The sequence below is a fragment of the Trematomus bernacchii genome, unplaced genomic scaffold, assembly GCF_902827165.1.
Source record: "Trematomus bernacchii unplaced genomic scaffold, fTreBer1.1, whole genome shotgun sequence".
NCBI classification, from domain to species: Eukaryota; Metazoa; Chordata; class Actinopteri; order Perciformes; family Nototheniidae; genus Trematomus; species Trematomus bernacchii.
This window is the reverse complement of record NW_022987477.1, coordinates 8,692,740-8,717,942: the sequence shown is the minus strand read 5'-3', so window position 1 is coordinate 8,717,942 and position 25,203 is coordinate 8,692,740. Positions and strand designations below refer to the sequence as shown.

Below are 25,203 nucleotides of genomic sequence, written 5' to 3'. Positions count from 1 at the left end.
CACATCCTCTGTGAAATTAATTACTATCACCTTTCACCTTCGTTACACTTGCTAAATACACTGACATGTATTGTTAGGCATCAGACATGCTTGGTTCAGCAGTATGTAAGGTATCTTATATATATATTGCTATTAAAAAGCACTAGAAAGCCTGTGTGGATGTGTGCTCTCATGCATATGCTAGTCATATAGGCCACATAGTGAGTGTACCACCCAGAGTGAAGGGGTGCAGATAGACTGATATGGCTTTGCTGAACAAGAAGAGGCGTAGGGTACTTAATCACAGCAGTCTGAAAGGACACACACACCTCACACACCGTGCGACACAGTGCTAAACATCAAGGGTAATCATTTGTTTGCAGATAAATAAAGCCAGCGATGGACAGGAGCAGTTTACATGCATCATTAGGGAAGAGAAGGTCAGCAGGAAAGATAGCATCTGTGGCTAAAGCTGACAGCAGGGGATGATGGGAAGGCGTGGGTGGTACCAGGAGAGGAAAGGAGACAAAGGTGATGATTAAATAAATTCTGCAGTCGTGTTTCGGTGGCTCTCTGAGGCTTATCTAGAAACAACATTACTTTTAGCTAAATGCTAGCATGCTATAAATGTTAACAATAGCAGTGCTAAAAGTGTCATAGTTGTCAGGTAAGTTTGAGATGTTTTAGTTTAGAGTTAGCATGATAATATTTGTTAATTAGCCTTAAAGTATAGCTGAGGATGATGTGAATGTCATTACTTTTGCAGGAATTTGGTCATTAAAGGGAAAATATGCCACATTTAAATGTGTTTGTCTGTTCAGTGATGATAGTAAGTAAGTCACTTGATACAATAAATTCCTCAGTTGTGAATTTAGTCTTTTATCAAAATATGGCCTGACGCCAGTGATAGAGTGCACCTTTTTATTTAAAGTGATCCTCCAACTGGTATGGTTCATCCTGGAGGTGGGCATGGATGCCTGAAACTCATTTTATGGCAGTCATTACAACATTTGTTGGGAATATTTCACTCAAAATCACAAACAACAGCGCTGTGAAAAGATTGTCTTCTCTCATCACAATGCAAATATTGGCGCACCTCGCCCTACAATCTTTTCTTCGATAGTACTTGGTGTTTTGTTTTTCAGTATGGACTGATAAATGTTGACACTTCTGATATTGCAGCACTACAGTCACGGAGACACTGATTTCCAATAGCCATTGTCACGTATTTCAATAGTGTGAGACTTATTGATCTCCACATGGAAACTGTTTTTCTCACTTGTGTCCATATAGAGGTCAGCGTGTAGGTTCTGCTTCATGACAGCATCCCTGAAGCTGAGGAGCCTGCTGATGGACAAATTCAATATTCTTGCAAATACTGTCAGCTTGATAATTATAATCCTTTTTGTCCTTTACTTTACTTGATCTGTCATGGTCAGTTAAATGCAAGTCAATTTAAGTGTCTCAAAACATCAGGACATCGACTGGAACCACAACACATACTGTATTGTTTATTTTTGTCAGTTTATTTCCTTGTTTTTTTTTTTGCCTTTCTTATTGCGAAAGTTATTTTCAAAAATGAACACCAAAACACATTTTTGTAAAATTCAGCTGGCAAATCATTTACTTAAAGAGTTTTTTTCCCCTTCACAGAAAACAAATGAGCGTAAACAAAGTACTAGAGAACATTTGGGTCTCAAAAAGCATATTTTTATGTTGGAGATAACAAGAAATCAATAAAAACAAGAAGACTAAGGTTACTTTGATCAAATTCAAACCAAAGCTGCAATCCTTTTATGTTGAAGCAAAGGATGAATGCGTGTTCAGATGGCAAAGTAACACTAACATCCACCATTCATTTGTGAGTGTTTGACAGATAAGTAAACAAATAGGCTTTTTAAAGAAAACACATACTGAGGCTTACTACTTCAATCAAAGCAAAAATATCACAGTTGTGTGCTTTCTGAAAATATCTAAACAACAGCCTTATCAGAAATAAAAAATACAGACAATTTACGTATAAGAAATACAATGTGTGCTATTGACATATTTGCAGAAAGATGGCATTTAACTACTTAGAACAAATTGTATGAAGACAACATACACACTATACAGAAAGTATACTTTGGGGTTCTGAGAGAAAATAGATCCAGTTTTAGGCACTTTCAAGAATGTGTTGTGTGTGTAAAAAGGCTTTTTTTGATAATGAATCTTGAATTTCTTTATTTTTAAAAGTTGAAACAACAATATTGAAAAGAAAGCAAATCAGAAGAGAAGACTTGTTTGTTAAAAATGTCGAAGTCTTTATTCAAACAATCACCGAAAATAATGTTGCCTGAATGTCTGATTGACCTCTGAGTCTCTCCTCTCTAACATCCATCCCCTCTGTGTGTGCTTCAGTCCAGGGAAGCTGCTGGATGTAGAGGACCAGTACTACAGGGAGCTGTCCACCAGCAGCTCTGAACCCAGCATCTCCTCCAAGGACACGTCCCCCAGCAGCAGGCCGGAGAGGAGGAGGTCCATGGAGAGGAGGAGGTCCATGGAGAGGAGGCCGTCTGCAAAACAGACAGCAGCTGGCAGCAGACCGACCCGAGCGAGGGCCGTCACTGAACCAGAGCCTGCCAAACCTGTCGGGGACAACAGGTACATCCCTGTGCTGGATCTGAAAAATAAACGTTGGGATCTGTAAGAGAAATGGCTTCATATCTGACAGGTCATATATGTGACCTCCCTGTTTGGAAACAGCTATAAATTCAATGATCAATGATCCAGAACAGAAAGAAAACAATTCAGAGCTCTATTTTTCTAAAGCGAAGCAACAGTGCAATGGTGGTGATCATCAGGGCAAACCTGGCCTCCAATATCAATGTGGTCGATCTAAAATCTTTTTAAAGAAGCAGATTTAACTGCCTGTTTAAGCAGACACACGTATAGTTCAGTATCATTACCATTTTTTACCATTTTTAATTTTAATTTTATGACATTGGTCCTGTAACAAACGTTTTTTTAGACCTTTCTAAACCGCAACTCTTTGTATTAACAGTGTTAAAAGCAAGCATTTGAATGAATTTAGATGTATTGATATCCCCATGATAATCCAGTTTAGTTTATAGAAAATGGTTTACACAAATGAGCTGCTACGTACATGATGGATACAGAGAGATCCTGAGGCATTCTACAAATTGTATTGGTTTAAGTTAGGAATTAGCTTGTTAGCAATTGTGTATGGCAACCATGAGGTACCTGCACCTATCAGGATCAGTGTTTGTTTCTTCACAGATGATCTTTTCCCACAAAAAATGCCACACTTGCATTCTGATTCCAGTTGACAAAGTGACAAATCCATGTAGCAATTTAATCTGTTTTCCAGTCGTTCCTGAACACTGCCTGTGACAGCTCACACACACATGATAAATGGTTGAGGAAGACGATAAACAATATGAATTCTGTCTCCTGATCACGAGTCTTTTCATCTCCTTACTCATCCCTTTTCTCTTGTTCTGTTTTTCCTTTGCTTTGTACTCTGCGCTCTATCTTTGTGTTTACTCTCCTGTGTTGTGTTGGCAGGCGCTCTTTTCCCAGAATGTCCTCCACAGAGAGTCGGACAGAGGACAACCCGTACGACTTCAGACATCTACTGAGGAAGACCTCCCAGAGACGAAAGCTCATCAAACAGTACTGAACACATGACTCAATTTTTGGCAATTAATACTCATGATAAATGAGTATTTTATTCTGTTAAGTTGTGGAAATGAAAAGCATTGACGGCATTGATGAGGGTCACCACATAACATAGACAGGATGAAGGTTAATGTAAAGCTTTACCCATGACACTGTAAATGAAGGTTTTATTGACGTTATTTGTAAACTAGACATTGTTGCTTTCGCTCATGTTGCTGTTTTAATGTCCTCTCTGGTTAGTCCAATAATGTAAGGTTGTCCATATCAATTTAAAAACCAAATACAACTGTATAAAAAAAAGAGATCATGTAAATACAAATGCCATGCTCTTCAACTTGAACAAATGTCATTTGTTTTTAAGAATGTATCTTTTCAAAAAGCTGCTGAGTAACAATGTAAGAAATGTACATTCTCTTTTCTTGTTTTAATGTATTATATATTAAATTCCATGTGATGTTTATTTTTTCTTATCTTTACCATTGCTGCCTTTATACAACATGAGTTCATTTTGTGGTACCAATATGCAGCATACTTTTTTATTTTGTGTTGTACCTCACATTATTGCCATCATTGTTACTTTTCACACAGTTATTTCATTTCCATTGAAATTGACACTTACAGATCTCTGGTGGTAACAAAGGTTCTATCAGCTATCTTCACGTAGTCTGTTGACTTGAGCATTCGTCAAGATTCAAACCCCTGAGCTTTACGTGACATTTTAAAGGAGAAACCCCCACAGGAAGTGGTAGTGACATGCTGACTAAATACAATGTCTCAAAAAAACATGTACAGCCAAAACTCCAGAGAAAAACTCATGCAGCAAATAAGATTTATGGATGGTAGAAGGAAAAAAACACATTGCTGGTAGAAATGAAATTGATAGATTAAAAACAGAACTTTTAAGCTTTAAATGTATTAATATAATTTAAAATAAAACAGAAAATGACTAAGGGTTCTATGGATATACAGCCTTACAGTATTTCAATACACATGCGTCACAGTATTAGCATGGCTTTGCCAAAGGGCCCTCTTTATTTTAATAGATCCCTTGTGGCATTAAATGGTTGTTTGCTATTGCAATCTTAAATCATATCAGACGTGTGTCAGGGTGGTTTTGATGCCCTCGGGGTCCGTTTGCTCTCAATGGGTTTAAACGATATAATAAAACAGCACAGAACATAAGTGTACGGTTGTAAATTGTACCAGATAGTGTGGAATAAGTCCCTGGTGCATTTTAACTGTATTTTTACTACTTTTCAGGCCCAACATCTTTAAAACATTGCATACCATTTTTGTTTTATTTTAGGCGGACACAAATGTGGATATTATCAATCATATGATTTTCTCATTATAGGGTGAAGAAAGTCCTGATAATCATGATATTTGTATGTGCAAAAAGGCTTTGGCAATTATTCTTAATTCAGTAAATAAGTATTGAGTAATAATACTTTTGGAGTAACGAGCCCAGGAGAGAGGAGGGATCCATGCGCACTTTTCCTCAATTTGAAGCCCATCTCCTCGTGCCCCGCTGCTTCTTCCCCCGGAGGCGCGCAAATAGAGCAGCCGGTCAGCAAGAAATAGGTCCGCACCTGCCTGGCAGATGAATTAGTTTGCATTCACTGTCGTATGGAGGGTGAGTTGTGCGCGCGCGGGGGGGAAAGTGGGATGTATGGAGGCACGACGCAGCGCACTTCGTCATGACCTGAAGTGAATCACGATGGGATTTCTTTAGTGACGTTATATTTAGGTTGGGAGCAATTAGGCATGGCTCGTGCGTGCTGCATATTTAACAGCAGCTGTAGCACATAGCTGCGCACTGACACCACTTTTGGCTGCAACTCATTTTATTTTTAGTATCATTTTTCATCCAAAGCTTTGCTCCTGCATATTTCCACGGAGTGAGGAGTGCGTGGTGCGCTGACTGAGTGCGCCTGTGAAGTCAAGTGTGTGCGGATTTATCTGGGAGGACGCTCCTTTCTTATTAGTGCACCTGTGGAAGCCTGCAAGAAGAACACCGTGGACGTCTTTTGTTTTTCTTTTGCCTTTTACCACACGCGTTTTAGGTTTAGGGGCTCTGCTGCAGCGTAAAGCGTCTCCCGGATGCGCGTCTGGATTTCAGCACCACATCAGCGTTGAACAGCTCCGGGTGGACGCGTGTGGATGGGCTCTGTCTGTCTCCGTGTCTCGAGCAGCTCCTAAGTACCGGCAACAATGGCACAACAGGGCTTCTGGTCTCTTGGTGGAGATAATGCGGGAGCCAACACCGGGAATCAGAGCCCCAGCACGCGTGAGTGTTTTTTTTGTAATCTCCAAATCACCTCTGATGGACCGGCTCTAATCCCGGTGTATTGTCTCAAACCTGTGCGCTGCATTTGGTTAGAGTCAACGAATGAAAATCCAAACAGGCCTGCTTTATGTAGAGTCTTTTTTTACACATATTTTGTCATGTTTTCCCCTTCAGGGTGCAAGAATTGATCCTAAATCACTCTTTCATTGTACCTTGCATGTCGCTTTTCGGCGTCTATGTTTAAAGTTAGAACCTGCATCTATCTATTCATTCTTTTTGACTGATCCTTTATCTTTTCCAGCCAGGGCTTGGTGCCAAGCGGCGGCCTCGAAATTATCCGGAGGACTTGGATCTAAATTATGTGGTATGTTGGTTCACAGTGGGTGGGTGGGGTAAGCTATTTGAGCGACGTGCGCGGTTTTCTTTCCATCTTTTTTTTTTTAACTCCCAGCCTCGTCTACAAGGTTGTAAAAAATATCTTAATGCTGTTTTTTGTCTAAAGCTCTTCTCAATGTCGGAGAATTGGAGAAAGGCGCCGAGCCGGCCGCCAAGCAGCCGCCGGAGACAGAGGCTGCTGCCTGCGGCTGCAACAAATCCTGCAACTGCACCAAAGCTTCTGTGGTCTTCTCCGACCTCTATTCAACAGGTACAGAAGCATGCTGTAACACCGACATTAAACTCCGCATGCCGTCTCCTGATCTGTCTCATTGAGTCACAGCTTGGCCTTGCTGTGATTTATTCTGCGTAAAAAGACGTAAAAAGACATTGTTATATGTTGATGTATAGTCATTTTAAAAACGAATGAAAAACATGCAGCGTTGTACGAAAATACATTGTTATGTGATACTTGTCATTTATAGTTTACATAAATTGTCAGAGACGATCTGCGTTATTCTTTGTTCCGTCATTAAAATAGGACTTCATAAATAACACTAGGAATGAATGACATAACATGTGCTTAAAATATGATCATGCACAGTATTTAGATTTAGATTTCATATCCATAATATTCAGTGAGTTATGGTGAACATTTTCTGTACCTTGTCGGAGAGGTCACCTTCAGCAGAATGTCATGTTTTTATGTTTTCACGTCGTAGAAACTTTAACACTTTAAAACGTTGCCATACATTTTAGACCTTGTTGTTGACCTAATTGTTAAGAAATATATGCCTTTTCCCCCTCCTTTTGTATATAAATGTGACATTCTTGTGATCGTGGGTAAAAGGCCAACACAATGCATAATAATCATACATAAAAGCGGTTTTAATGGATGCTCTCAACACACAAAAATCTCATGTACTGCTTGTTTTATTTGACATATTTTATTCTTTACAGACCTGTTACCTGCCGTGGACAGTGACGCCAAAACAATGATCTTCCTGCAGGAAGTTGTGGATATTTTAATGGCCTACATCGTGGAGTCTTTCGACCGGGACACGAAGGTTATTGATTTCCATTATCCGAACGAGCTGCTCCAGAAGAATAACTGGGAGCTTCAGAGCGAGCCGGCCTCCCTGGATGAGATCTTGATCAGCTGTCGCGCCACCCTCAAATACGCCATCAAAACAGGTCAGGCCTCGGGCTGCATGGTGGGTGCATGCTGGATAAATAAGCCTGCTTCACCTGTGTAAAAACTGGGCATCTTAGAAAATATAAAATCATAGCTGCACCTTTTCCTTTCCAATATGTCTATATCACAATAGCTGTTTGTGAGATGAATAAGAAATCATAGGGGATCACACTGCTATGACATAGAAAAATGTATGCAACAGAGAATGAGGTCTTCTATCTCTATTTTATTATAAGGAATATCCCCCAACTGAAAAAAACCAAAGAAAGCAATCTGTGTGTAAAATAAATAAATGGTGTCTATTTAAAAAAAAAAAACTGGAGGTTGTCCTCCCTCTCCTCCTCCCGACCAGCAGACCGGTAAATGCAGTGACGCAGTAAATCTGGTTCACCAAGTAGATAATAGCTAATAACCACGTAGGGGCCAAGTCCATTATTCTCTCCTCTCTGACACACGCATGGGAACATTTACTGCACACATTTCATCCCAGATTTATTTTATAGATGTTATTTAAACCCCTGGTGATAAGATATCAATATATTTGTATGTTTATTTTGAATGCAGCATTCCTTTTTAGCAGTATTAGCTCCTGTTATCAAGACATTCTCTATTTTAATTTCAATCATGTCAGGTGTCAATATAACACCATACATGCATTGACAAACGTATCTGCTTATAACACACTTGAATGTTGTAATATTGCTAATACATGCTTTATTGAGGGGGTTAAAGTAAAATATCACATTGTATGTTTATATTTAAAACAAGAAATAATAATTAGACATCATTCCTTTTTTGTATTTACACATTTTCTTTCTCATTTTCAAAGCCCTCTTTATGATGTGAAACAATGGTGGGTGTGTTGATACCCTCCATTAAATTCATTACCCATGAAACACTAAATGCTTTCATCATTTCTCAAGATGATTTAAATCGTCACTGCAGCTGCATTTTCTAACCTGCAATTAGAGGGTTTAGAAGATTACAACCTCTGTGCCTTTTGCACAAACTCAGCATAAACACATTACGCTTATTTCAATTTTGCTAGATAAAATGTTCAAATTGCAGCACTCTTGCACCCTTCCTCTCCCATATTTTTTCTTTACTCCTTTTCCTCCAGCCCATCCCAGGTACTTCAATCAGCTCTCTACAGGATTAGACATGGTTGGACTGGCAGCCGATTGGCTAACATCCACTGCCAACACCAATATGTAAGTATGTGGCCTGTGCTCCATCGTGATTTTAAACGGTGATAATGATAATGACAATGAATTCTATTTCCTGCCCAGCCCAGCCGTGTGCCGTCTGCTTGTGCTGATAGCGGCTTCTTTTTTTTTTTCACTCAATCATAGCAAATGAAAAGGCTAAAATGAAAGGCTGACACCCCCTAAACTCCCACTCCCCCTGAACCCCTCCCACCTCTGCCTTTTATCCTTCCCCCTCACCCACAATCTCCATGGGGATTCAAGGGGAGAAAATTAGCCCTGAAATTAAATTCTGACTAATCTGGAGCTAATTTTGGTGTGTGTTTTTGGAGTGATAAACTCAGCCTTGGCAACTGTGAGGCACTGCAAAATAAGGGGAGGGGGTTAGATTTCATTTCAGCAAATGCACCAATTTTCTGTCGAAAATATATTAGCAGGCATGCATTGGAATATTATTTGTAAGTGATGCAAGGATGAAGGAACAGTGAGACTTCTGTACAACAACGTGCACGTTAGGGTCTAAGAAATGTGGCCTGCGATGTTGAAATATAAATAATTCTGGTACATTTTGTTCAAAAGCATCAGCAATGGAGAAGCCTGTACATTTGACATAAATTCTACAATATTACTATACAAAACATATTTTATCCCTCACTAATTTCAATTATTAGGGCTTTATCGACAGCTAAAAAGCTATTGATTTTAAATCAAATCATTTACTGAAACATTGAAACTGCAGGGGATAGAAATGTCTGTTTTCTGGCAGATTTTCGGGGATGAGTCATGGCGCTTTTTGTGTAACCAGCATCATGTGATGTCCCTTGTGTCACGCAGGTTCACCTATGAGGTGGCTCCTGTCTTTGTGCTGCTGGAATACGTCACTCTGAAGAAGATGAGGGAAATCATTGGCTGGAAGGATGGGCAGGGAGATGGCATTTTCTCTCCTGGTATGTAAGGCGACGCCAATCCCAACACCCCTCTGTTTCACTGAAAATGGAACTGCCTGTGTGTGTGCTGCAATGTGTCAATTTGCATTTTGATGATTTAAATGGAACTCCTTTGAAAACCAATTAGCATAAAAATAATTTGCCAAATTCCAGCCCCCACCTCGTCACCCTCCAATCTGTAATGTCCCTCATGCATTTCTGTTTGAGGTGAGCAATCATTGGAGGATTTGAGGAACAAGGACTGTGATTGGCTCTGACATTGCGGACAGTTTGATGCTGTGTCATATCTTGAAACACTGGAAAATGATTTGATGTTCTAGTTGCTTCATTGTTTGTAAAATACAGTATTTTACAATTCTGTTCTGAAGCCCTGCATCATCCCCATGACAATTGTCACTTACTTATGTGATTTGTGTCCTCTAGGTGGGGCTATTTCTAACATGTATGCCATGCTGCTCGCTCGCTTCAAGATGTTCCCTGACGTGAAGGAGAAAGGAATGTCATGCGTTCCCAGACTGGCGGCCTTTACATCCGAACATGTAGGCATTTATGTTTCATTTCAGCTAATACACAATGTACATATGTGTCTTTTTGATTCAAATAACTTTGCACAGTTTTCTGAAATGAAGGTCAAAGATATTCCTTCACATTTCAAAGATGCTGTGAGCTATAAAGCCATCAAATACCACACAGACCTTTCAGCATCAAAGCTGCTTGACAAATGTTTAAACAAAATACATATATTTCAGATTTTCTCCCCCTGGTGTAAAGACAGTTAATCATCTTCTCTCTTTCATGTTTTTTCTTCAATCTCCAGAGTCATTTTTCAATCAAAAAAGGTGCAGCGGCTCTTGGCATCGGGACGGAGAGTGTGATCTGCATTAAAGTAGATGAAAGGTAAAGTCTTCCTCTCATTTCAGCGGCACACCTGACAGATAACACATTAGAAGTTGAATCCCAGCTGGGCAGAAACGATTTGCTCGAGTTCAGCACCACTCTCTGCTATCTTTTACATTTACTTTAATACAATTCAGAGGGAAATAATGAAATGTCACCTCACATGTATATTTATATGACCGGACCGCTGTAGTTATTAGTCACTTCCAAAATAAAAGAGTTTGCCTAAAACATGTGATAAGCTTATAAATAATATAAGATTAAACAAGGCTTTTCCAACCTTTTTGGCTTTTTTGCATAAATGAGTGTATAGTTGGGGCCCCTTGTCAACCTTTAAATGTTTTTGAGAGCTATTTCCCCTTTAAACGTTTCAGATGATATATTATTTGGTAATATTTAAATAGTAAAAATGTTTCCATTTCTTATGCAGAAGGAATTTTTAGGAGCATTTTGCTTATACTACACATTTGTACTAGTATTGTAGGACCTTTACATTGATGTATTGGTATCTTAATAACTCTCCCATCACTGATATGAACTGCTCTTTTTTTCTTTTACAGCGGTCAAATGATCCCAGCTGACCTTGAGAGGAGAATACTGGAAGCCAAACAGACGGTAATATTATAACGCAGATATAAATACATATCATACAGACCTCATTCTTTTGTATTCAATCAACTGAAACGGCAGTAGTGATTCAACATATTGCCATTGTTACAACTGCATCTGCTCCTTTATGTACAATCATTTCCTGTGTCTTTGCAGGGATTGGTTCCTTTCTTTGTCAGTGCAACAGCTGGAACCACAGTGTACGGAGCCTTCGACCCTCTCATTGCCATTTCTGACATCTGCAAAAAGTACAACGTATGGATGCATGTGGATGTAAGTAAAACACATACAAATGTTCATTAACATCTCTGGTTTCTTTATTTAAAACAGTGTTATTACCTGTAATGTACAGTGGGGGTTGTAGTGAAGGAATACAGAGCTCACCAGCGGGTTTGTCGAATCTATTATGTCTGTCTCGCCTATAACTGCTTGCGGTTGACCCAGATAGGAGCCAGCCACCCCCTATCTAACACTGGGGATTAGAAAAACTGGAACAGAGGCTGTAAATCATCTCCTCCCCTGACTTTGCCATCATGGGCCCTCTCACTGAAGGAACTCTATCTATTAATGAAGGTGATTTAGTCCTGACAGGGGGACACCTCTATTAAGAGGTATAAATGGCCTTATCTATCACTCCTCAACTGGCTGAGATGGGGAAGAAAACATCCTGCTTCCGAGTGTGCTGGCCCCTGCTGCTTTTTTGTGGATGCAGTTTCCCATGAAATTAATGTCTGCAGGTCTTTTAAAATGAGTTGTAAACATTATGAGGCCTGCATGTCCAGATAATGCTTTTGAAAAGCATCCGCAAGCTTCCGACGTTTATATTACACCTTTTTAAAGCTGTCAGTGCTCATATTTAGCGTAAAGGCTAACATGTAAAGCTGAATTTCCTGATAGTGGCACTTTTTTTTTCAATATTGATTAATCTTCCAAATAGTTTATAATGCAAAGACCAAATGAAAGGTATGATTAATATAATAATATGACTTTTAGTTTCTCTGATACTTTTACTCTTTAGTAAATATCATTTTTGAAAAGAATACGAATATTCATATTTGCTTTACAGAATCAAGAATCGGTCAGTGAAGGCAGCAGAGAATATTATTTATATCTTAGCATATTCATTCTTCTATCTGGTTTTTCATATATCTTAACCCAGAACCTTTTGCTCTCCTGGTTAGATGCTTACAGTAAATGGATTTCTTTTGTCTCAGTTCCTGTACTCAATGATTGCAATGTAATGCTAGATTTAATTTTAAACACAAAAAAAGCTTGATGCAGCTTCATATTATGTTAGTCCTTCTACATCTGGTAAATGGTTGCATCACTTGTCAAGGATCAACAGACGCCTTTACACAACTGTTTTTCAGGCTAGTACTGAATTAGCATATCTATGGATATTAATCCATAGAGTGTCGTTTAAATAAATGATTAACCTTGAAGTTGTGTGTACAGTGCCACTAATATCATCTGTGTTTCCAAACAGGGAGCGTGGGGAGGAAGTCTCCTCATGTCCAGGAGACACAGGTGGAAGCTGGATGGAGTTGAAAGGCAAGTCAAAAAATACATGTTGTGTAAACTCAATCTGCGCAGAAGCTAATGAGCATTTGAAGTAATATGTGGAATGCATGGTGGGTGTTTTTTTGTTATGTTACCTTCAGGGCCAACTCAGTGACATGGAACCCTCACAAGATGATGTCTGTCCCTCTGCAGTGCTCCGCCCTGCTGGTCCGAGAGGAGGTGGGCTTTATGGTCATGTACATACAGAACACATGAATATTGGTTTGGGATATTTTGTTGCTATTATACATTTTCTGGATATGATCTCACAGGGCCTGATGCAGAGCTGCAACAATATGCACGCCGTCTACCTGTTCCAGCAGGACAAACACTACGACCTCTCCTACGATACCGGGGACAAAGCGCTGCAGTGCGGACGCCACGTGGACATCTTCAAGCTGTGGCTCATGTGGAGAGCTAAGGTACCAGGGAATGTGCTCATATTTCCATGAAGTTCTTTAATATACAAACTGATTTTGTGGCGATTCGTGTTGGTCAGTGTGAGAAATAATTAGTTCAGCGATTTAGGGGTGTTTTATCATAAACCTAACTTTAATTCTTATTTTAACAAACAACCATTCTCAGAAAATGATGTGAAAACTTGATGTGACTGAATATATTTGACATAGTGGTAAAGGTCAACAAATGTTAAATACATCACTTTAATCATTGGGTGCAAACCCTGAACCAAATTCTAAGTTTGTCTTCAAATGTCAAATTATTTGTTTAAACTTTAAAAGATTTTCTTAAACTGTAATTTGTTTAAATGTCACTGTTTAATTTATTTTTCTAATATTATATATGCATGACAGATTAAAAGTGATTTACACTTTTTTTTGGTGTATCTTGTACACCGACCTTGAGAGCCTTGAAAGGTGCCTTTATAAATAAAATGGGATTGTAGTCTTTGCAGACCATTTATATGCACCAAAACCTATATAACACACAGGAAAGGGAAACCCAAAAAGCATAAAAGGGGCTCTTTAAAGCACGTTTAGATTCAGGAGTCTTACCCAATTCACCAGCAGAAATATATTATTTTTGCTGCACAGTTGCCTAGATATCTTCAGTTTTACAATAATCACACAATATGTCTAACTAAAGGTTTCAAAGCTAACAGATGTATCTCTCTTCTTTCTCAGGGCACCATTGGGTTTGAGGCTCAGATTGATAAGTGTTTGGAGTTGTCTGAGTACCTCTACAACAAGATCAAAGACAGAGAAGGATACGAGATGGTCTTCAATGGAACGGTAAGTCCACATTTACCCTTCCACTCTCCATGAGGATTGTCAGAGTAACATTAACGTCGCTACTCTGACCTCTGTGTATTCAAACTCATCTCGGGTGACTTGATTGGCACGCAGTGTGCTCTTGCTTTGTGTTGGATGAGAGCCATTTTTACCTCTCGCTGCCAGTATAATGTGCTGCCATTATGTTTAATGAATAGCATAACGGCCAGTAATTGCTCATATGCATATGAAAAGCAAAGTGCCTGAAATATCCTATACAGGGCAAAACTACAACAGCCTAAACATATGTGGATGATGGGGTTATTAAGCTAAAAACTGTTTTATAAAAGCAGTGTTTGGACGGCCAGAGTCATTTATAGTAAAAGCTCTCCTTCTTTATTGTATACCTGCTGAAAGCATCAAACCCCTGAGGGTGGGGGGAACAGGCCAAGTCCTCTGGGCATCGGTCCAGGTGTTCACTTGTCTGTACATCCAATAAAGCCATTACATCAATCTGAGGTTGAATATATACAGCGGAACCAGCCCGAGTTTATAAATGAGGCTGCTGTGCATGGCTGGTCAGATGTTGGTAATGACTGCTTTCACAGCCGGGCTGCTCCAGCAGGGCTTTAGGTGCCAAACCAAATATCAGCATTCAGACAGAGTGTCTGAAGAGGAGGCAGTCTACCTGTCTGATGCTGAGAACACCTAATGGATGTTTTCTCACAGAATCTGCTATAGTTTGGCTAAAGGGACCGGCTACAGTTACTCTAAGCACTTCCTACTTTGTGCTATCTGTAGGATTTTAAGCAAGGATGATTGTGAATAATCATTAATATTATCGCAATATAGTAAATGTATGAACATTTGTTAATCAACACGTTTTTACAACTTATATTTTTACAATTTAAGAGACTATAATAGTTTATATTATCGACTAATGTGTTAGCAATCGACTGCTTATTTCCACATCCAGCAGACTTGCAGTAAGGCTGAAAACAAAACAAACGTGTTTACTGCGTGTACTTGCTAGTTGCTAGCGTGGGCAGAATCCCTGTTAACAGCTGAATGCTAAGTTACGCTAAGTTATAGGCCATAGTACCAAAACAATGAACTGTGGCGTTCAGGGGAACACAAGGGTTGTTTAAAAAGTCTCTGTGGGGTTGTTACTTTGAGCGATTCCTTTCGCCTTACAAATACAAATTATATAAATAATTTAAAAAAATGTATAAGTGCAATTTTAAACATTCAAGTGATTTTAGTTTTTAATTGCAACATGATTGAATTTATTTTTAATGTTATTATAGAATTATTCCGGTATTTTTATTTATTTAAACTGTCATCATAAATGACCACTTAGGGGGTGTCATAAAGAAGGAATTGACAATCCAAACATGGCTTTAATTTGTAATCAAATCATCATGATAAAGTAAAAAAACATCTCTTATTGGATCATTCCCCAGCCCTGCTGTATGTGTGCATGTGTTTTACTCCTCTCATCTCTTATGGTCTGTGTGTGCCCCCCCAGCCTCAGCACACCAACGTCTGCTTCTGGTACCTCCCTCCTGGGATCCGCTACATGGAGGACAAAGAGGAGAGGAAGAAACACTTGCACAAGGTGGGTGAGCGGAGATAAGAAGCCTGACTATAATATCTCCCAAAAACAGCTTTCACTGCACCTCTCTTTGACCTACAAGCCTTCATTCATATCCAGCCTGACCATCACTTGTCTTCTTCATTAGGGACCACTAGGATGGCCACTTATGCCCGTATATAAAAAAAAACATGTGCTATAAGCAAATAGTGACAGTCTTAAAATAGGATGTCACAGAGGAGGGGTATCACGGGCCTGACTTAGAGGGAGGGGTGCTAACCAGTTAGCCAAAGTGGCGGCCATTCAGAGACTCCCACAGCAGCAGGGGCCTAATAATAGTCAATTAGGACAAACAGATGGTGTACGTGCCAGACATACAAAGAGCTCTCTCTCTGTGAAAACTATCAACCATGAATCATTTGTCATAGCACACAAATGGAGTGAGTTCCTCTCAAACTATGCCTCACTGAGAGTGTGCTTTGTTTGGTTAGCTCACTTTTCTCCAGAGATAATAGATTAAGGTATGATGTAATTGCTTGATTAGCTCATTTAGAAAATGCACGAATGGAAAGAGCTTTCCTTCATTTCCACTTCCCTCATTCTAAAGGATAACTGGAAAATGGTCAAAAGACTGATTTTAAGTAAATCTGCAGCTGCTGACTGATTATTTTACCGTAACTGCAGCGGGACACCTGCAAGAAATTTAGAAGGAATGACTCTGTGTCTTATGTCTAAGGAATGATTATGAGCTACAGTTTTCAACACAGCCCAGTGGAGGAAGAAGTTGTCAGATCCTCCACTAAAGTTATAGTTACAGCCCCACATTTAAAAATACTTCAACATTTTGTAAGTTAAAGTCCAGCATTTATGTAAAAGCACATATCTATAAACAAGCATCAAAATATGCAACTATTGACTATACTGGGATAGTGGTGGTCTAACGGATAGTGAGGTGGGCTGAAGATCGGAAGGTTGTGAGTTCAAATCCCGCCAGGAACACCACCACTAGTGTGCCCTTGAGTAAGGCACTTAGTCCTTAGTTACTCCAGGGAGAATGTCCCTGTAATTGGTAATTGTAAGTCGCTTTGGATAAAAGCGTCAGCTAAATGAAATGTAATGTAATGTAATACTGTAGGTCACAATACGTCTCCAAATATGGTATTTTCTCCTTAATTGTACTGAAATTCACCAAAGATCCATGGGCACATATATTGAAATGATTTTCCTCAGTAAAATGTCAGAACTGTAGTTTAATCTGCCACAGCTTGTCACAACACAGAATGCACAAAACCATCAAGACTTTTCTGAGCACAAGGTAAATGACCTGCACGCTTGACTGCTGAAATAACCTCTCAGCCTGGCAGCAGCACACAGATTTAGCTGTCAGAGTCTTTGGGCCAGGTTTCGAGTAATCTGAACGGAAAATGTGACTTGTTTAGTTTCTGAAAAGAAAAGGAAAAGTGTTAATTAAGGAAAACAAATTAAAAGGGCATCTAAGAAGTCCGAATAAATTGATATTTGTTTTCTATTCCCACGCAATCATTCACTTTGACCCACACATATTGAGTCATGTGATCACACCTCCTGTTCATTTATATGGTTACGTGCAAGAAGAAGAAGTCTGCTGCTTGTAACCTGCCTGCTTGTTATGTCAACTGGAATTACACCCATCACTCTTTGCAGTTTGTATGTGTAAACTGAGTTCTAACGAGGTGTTTTAGTGTGTAAAGTGCTAATTCAAGCGCAATCTAGAATAGGGACACATTGGAGGAATACTCAGACATTTTAAGAATGTTAAGATTTGTTTTCCTTCTGGTAGTGAGATGAGAAGATCAATACCACTCTCCTGTTTTATGGTAATATTAATTTTTCTGCTTTAAGTGCACAGGTAAAGATTTCAAAAGATAGGTGTCTAGTGCCCAATCCCAAGATATGTTCTCAAACTCTGCTCTTACAACATAACCCAGCACACTTTATTTGCAACTTAATTGTGTGTGTGCTTGCTTAGTAGTAGCTTGTTATACTCACCTCCCAAATTAACCCAAACAATGGTTTGCTAGTGTTGGTCTGAATAATATTAACTCATACTTTTTTACTGGACCTATCAGGTGGCTCCAGTGATAAAGGCCAGGATGATGGAGTACGGAACAACCATGGTCAGCTACCAACCACAAGGAGACAAGGTCAACTTTTTCCGCATGGTGATCTCAAATCCCGCCGCTACCCTCGAGGACATCGACTTTCTTATTGAGGAGATTGAGCGACTGGGCCAGGATCTATAAAACTCATCTCACCCTGCTGTACGTTTCCCCTTGACGGATGAATTGTTTGTCGTGAATGTACTGGTAAACTTCTTCTTTTCTTCTTTCCTCCAAAGTCAAATATTTAAGAGTATATTTGAGAAAAAAGATCTACAGATATATCCATATATTATGTATTGTAGCTTTGCCGTGGACTAACTTGGTCCAAAGCTATGTAAAAGTGCTTCTGTCTGCCTTTCCTAAAGTGTAATAGATCCAAGAGTAGTGTAAGTGATGTAACTTTATATGTACTTTTTGTGATATGAAATGCTCGTGCAATAGGTCGATGAGGAAAAGTTTTATTTTTGAATCATTTCTCATTTGCCAAGTATGTTGTTAAGTGCCAAACGTGGTTGTGTTCTATTGTAACTTTACATTTTAAACTTCTTGTTTAAAACAAAAAAAAGCACTTCACCTTACCTCAGCGTAATCAACTGCCTTTACATCCGCACATAGTACTCCAAAGTAGTAATTTTGGAAAATGTACTCATGACTGGTGGTGTATATCAGAACTCATGTTAAATGCAGTAAATAATCCAGCCAACAAGTTATAATAAGGGATTTTTAATCAGGTACAAAAGAAGGTGTTTCCCTTCAAATCAAACAACTGCAAAGTCAATTCAAAGCATTTATGAAGATGTGACGTTCCATCATGCATCACATCGGCCTCTTTTGCTGCTTATGACACTTTTAATCTTCGTTCACGTGCTTCTTTCTGGTGTATTTGAGGTGGTAACAGCTTGTTAAACCCATTTTGTTTGATGTCACTTTCATATCAAAATGGGAATAATTTTCAACGTGGCTGTATATTTAACTGTGCTGGATGTGCTTTACATGTCGTTATGATGATCTCAAATTATAATAATCAACATTTAAGAGGTAACATGAAGATATAATCCTTCAGTGTATTTTTTTTTCAAAACCCATTTTCCTCATATTCAATGACCAACATTAATCTAGCCAGCCAAAGAATCTGGACTTTTTAATTATCTTAAAATTGATCTCAAAAATATTGGGGGAATGTGTATTTAAGACGCTGAACCACTCAGGTTTCTGATCAAATTGCAATTATACAAAGTATATTGCCAATTTGTTTATGGCACAAACAAAATTAAGTCATGGTGTTTTTTGTTTGGTACTGACATGGTGGGGAAAATTATGCTGGATTACCAACTGGGAAAAGTGGACCACTTCCAAAGGAGGAACCAAAGCCCTGAGTTCACTGCATGTCAAATGCTTTTGGTCATTTAATTATAAAAAAAACGTAAATGTGTCCACTTAGCTAAACTTAGCTTTAGCATTATAAGCGTTAGCTAATAAGATAACTATCCCTAGAAAATTATCCCTAATATTGTGACCAAATGATGCATTTTCCTGATAAAGTATTTCATTATATTGACGGATAAATTTGGTATATATCAGCAAGTCAAAGTCAAAAGTCAGTCAAAGTCAACTTTATAGTCAAAGTACTGGCTGCACTGGACTTTATTGGAATTATGATCACATGACCTACAGTACCAACGTTGGCCACTATCCCCTTTCCCATGCTCTTGCTGTTTTAACTGCGGCATTTTAAGGATTGTACATTTTAAGATGTGAAACCTTTCATCTACAGTCACAAAATGAAAGAAGCTATTTGTCAGTTGTGTTTTTGGATGAGCACTTTGAAAGATTGAGGATCTTGACAAAACTTGTAACGGGCAATAATAGTGTTTTGTTTAATTTAGAAACTTCACCAGATTTGCAGCTAAAGCAAACCTGACATCACTTGCACTAAATCATTGGGGAAGGAGGAGCATCCCTTAGTATTGCAACTGAGATGTCTTCTTTATTGATTCACAAGCAATATGCGATGATGGGTCCAAACTACATGCCCTGCACCAAATCAGAAGAAACAGTGCATTCAAGTCACCATAGTTAAAGATAATCAAATTTGCTATTATTTAGCAAAAACGTAAACATGCTTATTACTGAAGGCAGCTTAGTTAATGGAGTGTGAATCCTGATCAAACAAGCAGAGGTTCTGTAGCATTTTCATTAGAACAAGGTAGAAAAGCACAATTTGCTCAATACGGTCGCTTAGTGTACAATCATTTTATGATCATAGATTGTAAATAGTATTTCAAGATTTCCTAAGTACATATCTTTGTGTATACATAAGTGTATATAAGACGTATAACCAGAGACTATTTGTGAGGTAAAGTTATTCATATTTTCTCTATCTCCAATATAGATAACCTGTATTTTCATCTTGTTTGTCCAAAAGGCTTTTTTCCTGTGTGTATGTATGTATGTTTGTCCGATACTTGACTTGGTTTGTGACTCTTCTAGCTATTTCAAAGAAAATGTGTTTCAGGGACAGGCTTTAAAGAAATTGACAGTATTCACCTCAAAATACTTCAGAGTCTTGCTCAGAGACTCTAGTGTTTGGATTTTAAATGAATATGCAAAGCCATTTTGACTCTGAAGCTCTGTGTTTTTTGTGCACAAGTGAATACTTGACGGTATGTGCCAGTGTGTTTGTAACTGTGTTGCCTTAGTATACATTTGCCAGTATTGTCTAGTTTTCCTCCAAAAGGGGAGGTTGTGCACTTTAGAGTATTCCCATGACCTAATAACGTGCAATGTCCAATGGTTGTTCATAAATTGATGTTTAAAAAAAGTATTCAAAAATGTAACTTAAGCTCTTTTGTCTGAATGTGACAGGAATCAGGGGTCTGTTATGAAAGCATTTCATTGTTTGCAGATATTATAAAAGCGCTTTGTTTGATCGTTTCACATCCTAGCAGAGATTAGCCTACAGTTTAAGATGTTGTTTAAGATGTGATAATCTTTATTCTGTTCCCGATCAAATTGACGTAAACACCATGACACAGACAACATCAGATATATTACAACGGCGTTTCGGAAAGCCAGACATTTTCTTCTCTTGCTGCTGAAAGGCTTGCTTCCTTTGCACGTGCATGCGATGCCTTGCCTGTCCAGCTTGTTCGATATCTCCTATATATCAATTTCTATATACATATATATACATATATACAGTATGTGTTGCTCCTGTAATTAGCTTTAGTGTCCAATGTATAGCTTTAGCCTGTAGAATAGTGCACTGTCGCTCTAGCCTTTACATGTGATCTGTGTCTTGAGCTTCCTGTAAAGTTTCTCTGTGCCGCAAGCATGCTAACCTCGCCTAGCATTGTATTCCTCTTCGCGCTTGAAAACTATCTCTATCCTCTGTCTTTCTTCTTCTGCTTGAATACCGTCGCAGCTCAGTACCTAGCGTATTATATATCTATGTGTGTAGTCCCTCAGCATGTCTCTGAAAGCTTTTCTCTGCTCTGCACCTGTGCATACTTTTCTCTCTTCTCTTTCGCTTCGCCCTCTAGTGGCGGTAACAATGTATCCTCTCGCTTTCTTCCAATGTTGCTCGGCTGCCCGCTGTCATTCTGTTGTGAGAGCGTGTCGTGTCATGGTGTCATCAGGCCACTGTTTTCTGATTTTGTTTTAAATAGACCCTTGACTATGAGATGTATGAGAATCAATAGGATTGAGACTTGATTGTCCAAAAACTTGTCCAAAACAAGTGTTATTAGCCTTCAACACAGATATATAGAAAAAATCCCTGGTTTCTTGCTTATAGGAAATATTGTTTGTTAATGAGAACAATTACGATCCCCTAGTACTCAGAGTGCAGTCCACTTTCACCAAATATGGTACGATTTTGAATCATATATTCTGCAAACTGCTCTGCTAGCTTCTCTCAAACATTTTGTCCTGAACTGTATGTTACTATTGGGAAAATATAAATAAATATTGTCAAAACAAACCATTACTGAAATCTTTCTTCCTTTATTCTTGATTCAGTTTCCTTGCTTGGGCAAATCATTTATTAAGTGGTTTTTAACACGGGCAGCTTATATACCTTGAACAGCAAAGACATGAAAAGTTGAACTTTAACAGCACGATAAGGTACGAATGTATCAACGGTGCCAGTACAGATTGGTCGTATTTATCAATATTTTTGTGACCTTTAAAATTATGAATGGATGCCTATAGCACATTTTCTGTTCTCCAAATTGACTTTCTTCCTTTCAAAGCTAGTATGTTGTTGTTGTTGTTTTCTAAATAAAATATCCAAATGTGAAACATATTAAGCAAGCAAAATATATTTTTTGCACCTTTAATTTGAAGGGAGATCTCATTAAATTAAACAAAACAATCTTATCCCACTCCATTGAAAAGTGTGCTTTTTTGCGCAGCATCACTGGTATGTTACTAACATCTCTCTAGATGGCACTGCTGCCCCATAATTGCTCATGAGGGAGCAAGAGGGGGTATATTTCTACATTTCCTCACAAGAGGCATGTTGCAAGTGTTCCTAGAACGTTTGGCTTGTTTCCATTATTGTCTCAAACTGTTATTTTACATTTGCCTCTCAATCACTTTTGATTGCAACATCCTTTCATGTCCAAACAAAGACGGAAAGGCATCCGAGATTATGTGAAAGTCTCCCAGATGTTTTACCTCATCTTTCCCTCTCATACACAGACCCACATACAGTAGATAAAGAGGTGAGGACCACACAGTTTTGGCGGGAAAACTGAGCTAACTTGGAACGACAAAAGATGACCAATCAAGATAAGATAAATATGAATGATCTTGGACGATCGACAAGGAAATGATGGTGATTTTAACCCTACTAAAGTATTTTTAGGTATATGTAGAAACAAACTATACCCTAAATTAATGGACCAAGCCTTATGCAGACACACTAATGATTTCACTACTTGAGCTATCTATTTATCCACATGAGGAGTGTAAAGTTCTACTCTTCTTTCTGGTGATGTGGCTTACCAGAAAGAAGAGTAGAACTTTACACTAGAACTTCTTCACAATGAACATAATGGCGCATTTCCACTGCAGCGCGTAGCACGGTTTAAGCGTGCCGTGCCAAACCCGGCCCGTTTTTTGTTGCGTTTCCACTAGGGGTAGTTCTGGCTAACGGGTACCTTTTCACAGTTTTTCTGGCCCTCCAAAATCGTAGTTCTTTCCGGGCCAACAACCGGGCTGAATATGCTAAACTAGTGACATGAGTGGCTACAACTACAACACAATGAACATATTTTACCGTGATTTAATTGTAATACACGTTTCAAACTGATGCCGAAGTAACAACATACTGATACCGGTTAGTAAAAACCATGAATTAATGCTTTGACAAGTCTGCAGACAAGACGGCAGGCGAAAAACCTTTTAAAATGCGTGTTTTCTGAATGGAGATCGGCTAAGCTAATGTTACATATGCTCCGACCGTCCACACACTCACAACAACGGCCTACAGACATAAATAAACCAGTGACTGTATTCGCCATGACACAGACAGTCTGTGGTTTGTACTTGTTTAACTTTTGTCTAGTTTCTGAACAGATATGAGGAGCTGTGAGCTCTGAGTGCTAACAGCTAACGGCTGATGTTTGGTTTTGTAGTTACTATAGTTACTGCCCCAGCTACTAAACTGTAATGGAAACAGCATAAAGTGAGCCTGGCCTACCAAGGCCTAACTATACCGTACTAAGCCGTGCGAGGCCCTGCAGTGGAAATGCGCCATAAGTGACCTGTCAACTAATCCTCCATTAATTATCATCATGGAATTACCGACGTGTACTCTTGACATCACTTTATGGATTCTGTTGGTGTCATGATACCACATTTATTTCAATCAACCTTATCTCTGGAGACTCTTTTGCTGTTATTTTCCTGACAGGCAACTCAGTCTCCCACGGTGTAAATGTTTTCATCACTGCCTTAACTGATAATAAAGTATCTCAAGGATTAAGAAGAACAATGTCTTAATGACCAGGTCTGACATTTCTCAGAGATTCATGCTGGAAGCTTCCTTCCTCTCAGCGATCAGTGATGTTCCCACATGAGCAGTTTATCACCAGCGTCACCTGGATAATCTGTGAGAGTTTGCAGCATGTGGAGCACATCACAGGACTTGTAAACTCCCGATTCTCCGATCTTAAATGTTATTACCCAAAGAAGGGAAGAGTGGTTCTATCCAAACACACCGGGTGCAGATGGGAGAAATGTATCAAACATGTCAAAAAGTTTAAAGTCAGGGAAGTCACTCTTTTCTCAAACTTTGAAGTGATTTATAAGCAAACCAACAGATGGCAAAGCCAGGGTGGCTGGCTTGAGATAATCTTACCAAAGCATTTTGACAGAAAAGCCAAATGGGTTCTCATGCTTCTATAAACGACTGCAGCCTGTAAACAGTCAGTGTGATATGTCTGTGAGGAGGCTAAACCAAGCCAGATGTTGGTGTCTGTTGGAATTGGTGGCGTTCACCTCACAAGTTTTCTGAACTGTACGTTGCCTGAACTTTGCTTCTGCCTCAATGTCAGCCCGGAAGCTGGTAGGTCATCCATTAGTGTTTGGTTTCACTCTAACACTGCTCAGCTATCACATGAAAGCCTGCTCTCGTAAGGGGAGAGGCCACATGCTTGGTTGACAGCAGAGGTTACAAATACCCATTTTTTCCCCTCCTGACATGATGTGTTTTCTATCAGCTGTCCAGGCAGGAGTTTGACAGTAAAGGTGGATTTGTTGGTTAGGAGATCAAAAGGTCAAAAGTCTGCTAGCACATTATATTGGTGTTACTTTATAGATTCACTCTCACCGCTCTCATCGCATCATTTCCAGACAACGCAGACAGCTGTTTTTGATGAAGAATCCCGTATAAACCCACTGTTCACTACAGTTCCTAGCTTCTAATGGCCTTTAAACAAAGTTAGCAACTAGCCTTTGAACCTAAAGGGGATTTAGCTGATTAAGAGTAAGATATTTTTCTTCAGTAGTTGACAAGCAGAGGTAAGACAAGAGACATGGTTATTGCACATTATGGTGGTGAAAATGTTTGTTGTAGACATCAACAGTGGTGACTGGTCATTAGGGGCAGGTGCCACAGCCCCACCTAGTGTCAGCAGAAAGTAATTCAAATAATAATTTGCGGCAGGGGAAGCAAACCCAGACAACACACGGTGTAGCTTTACGGAGCAAAAACGGCAAATATAGGCGCTTTCACACCGGAGTACTTTTCCCAGGAATAGTTCCGATAGTTCCTGGGATTTTGCGTTCACACCAAAAAGATCTGGAACTAGAACTTTTTTTGCGAACCTTTTCACCCCTTTTTAGTCCCTGCTCTCTAGCCAATCTCTGATTGGCTGGGCGAATTACAAACCACGCCCCGTAAAACTATGAAAGGTTTTTGTGAAGCCGCCATTTTATTTGCTCGCATTAGCATTATTAGTATTAGCATTAGCCCAGCGCACTAACGGAGAGAGAC

At 39.1% G+C, this 25,203-nt stretch overlaps 2 protein-coding genes across 2 annotated transcripts in view; both read left to right on the top strand.

The window, feature by feature from the left end:
• The window catches only part of myo3a (myosin IIIA), a 53,188-nt gene extending 49,156 nt beyond the window's left edge, over positions 1 to 4,032 (top strand). Inside the window, exons 35-36 of the mRNA XM_034150007.1 lie at positions 2,380 to 2,622; positions 3,547 to 4,032. Of these exons, the coding sequence (XP_034005898.1) occupies positions 2,380 to 2,622; positions 3,547 to 3,661 (358 nt within the window). The 3' untranslated portion in view covers positions 3,662 to 4,032. The remainder of the gene's footprint in view (positions 1 to 2,379; positions 2,623 to 3,546) is intronic.
• A 1,249-nt stretch (positions 4,033 to 5,281) lies between these two features.
• On the top strand, positions 5,282 to 21,676 carry gad2 (glutamate decarboxylase 2). The gene is made up of 16 exons (XM_034149572.1): positions 5,282 to 5,947; positions 6,249 to 6,311; positions 6,450 to 6,593; positions 7,283 to 7,516; positions 8,638 to 8,728; positions 9,557 to 9,669; positions 10,093 to 10,208; positions 10,487 to 10,566; positions 11,127 to 11,181; positions 11,332 to 11,448; positions 12,662 to 12,726; positions 12,837 to 12,915; positions 13,008 to 13,157; positions 13,878 to 13,985; positions 15,493 to 15,582; positions 17,667 to 21,676. The coding sequence occupies exons 1-16, from the start codon at positions 5,872 to 5,874 to the stop codon at positions 17,838 to 17,840; spliced, it is 1,755 nt and encodes a 584-aa protein (XP_034005463.1). The 5' UTR covers positions 5,282 to 5,871; the 3' UTR covers positions 17,841 to 21,676.
• The last annotated feature ends 3,527 nt before the right edge of the window (positions 21,677 to 25,203 follow it).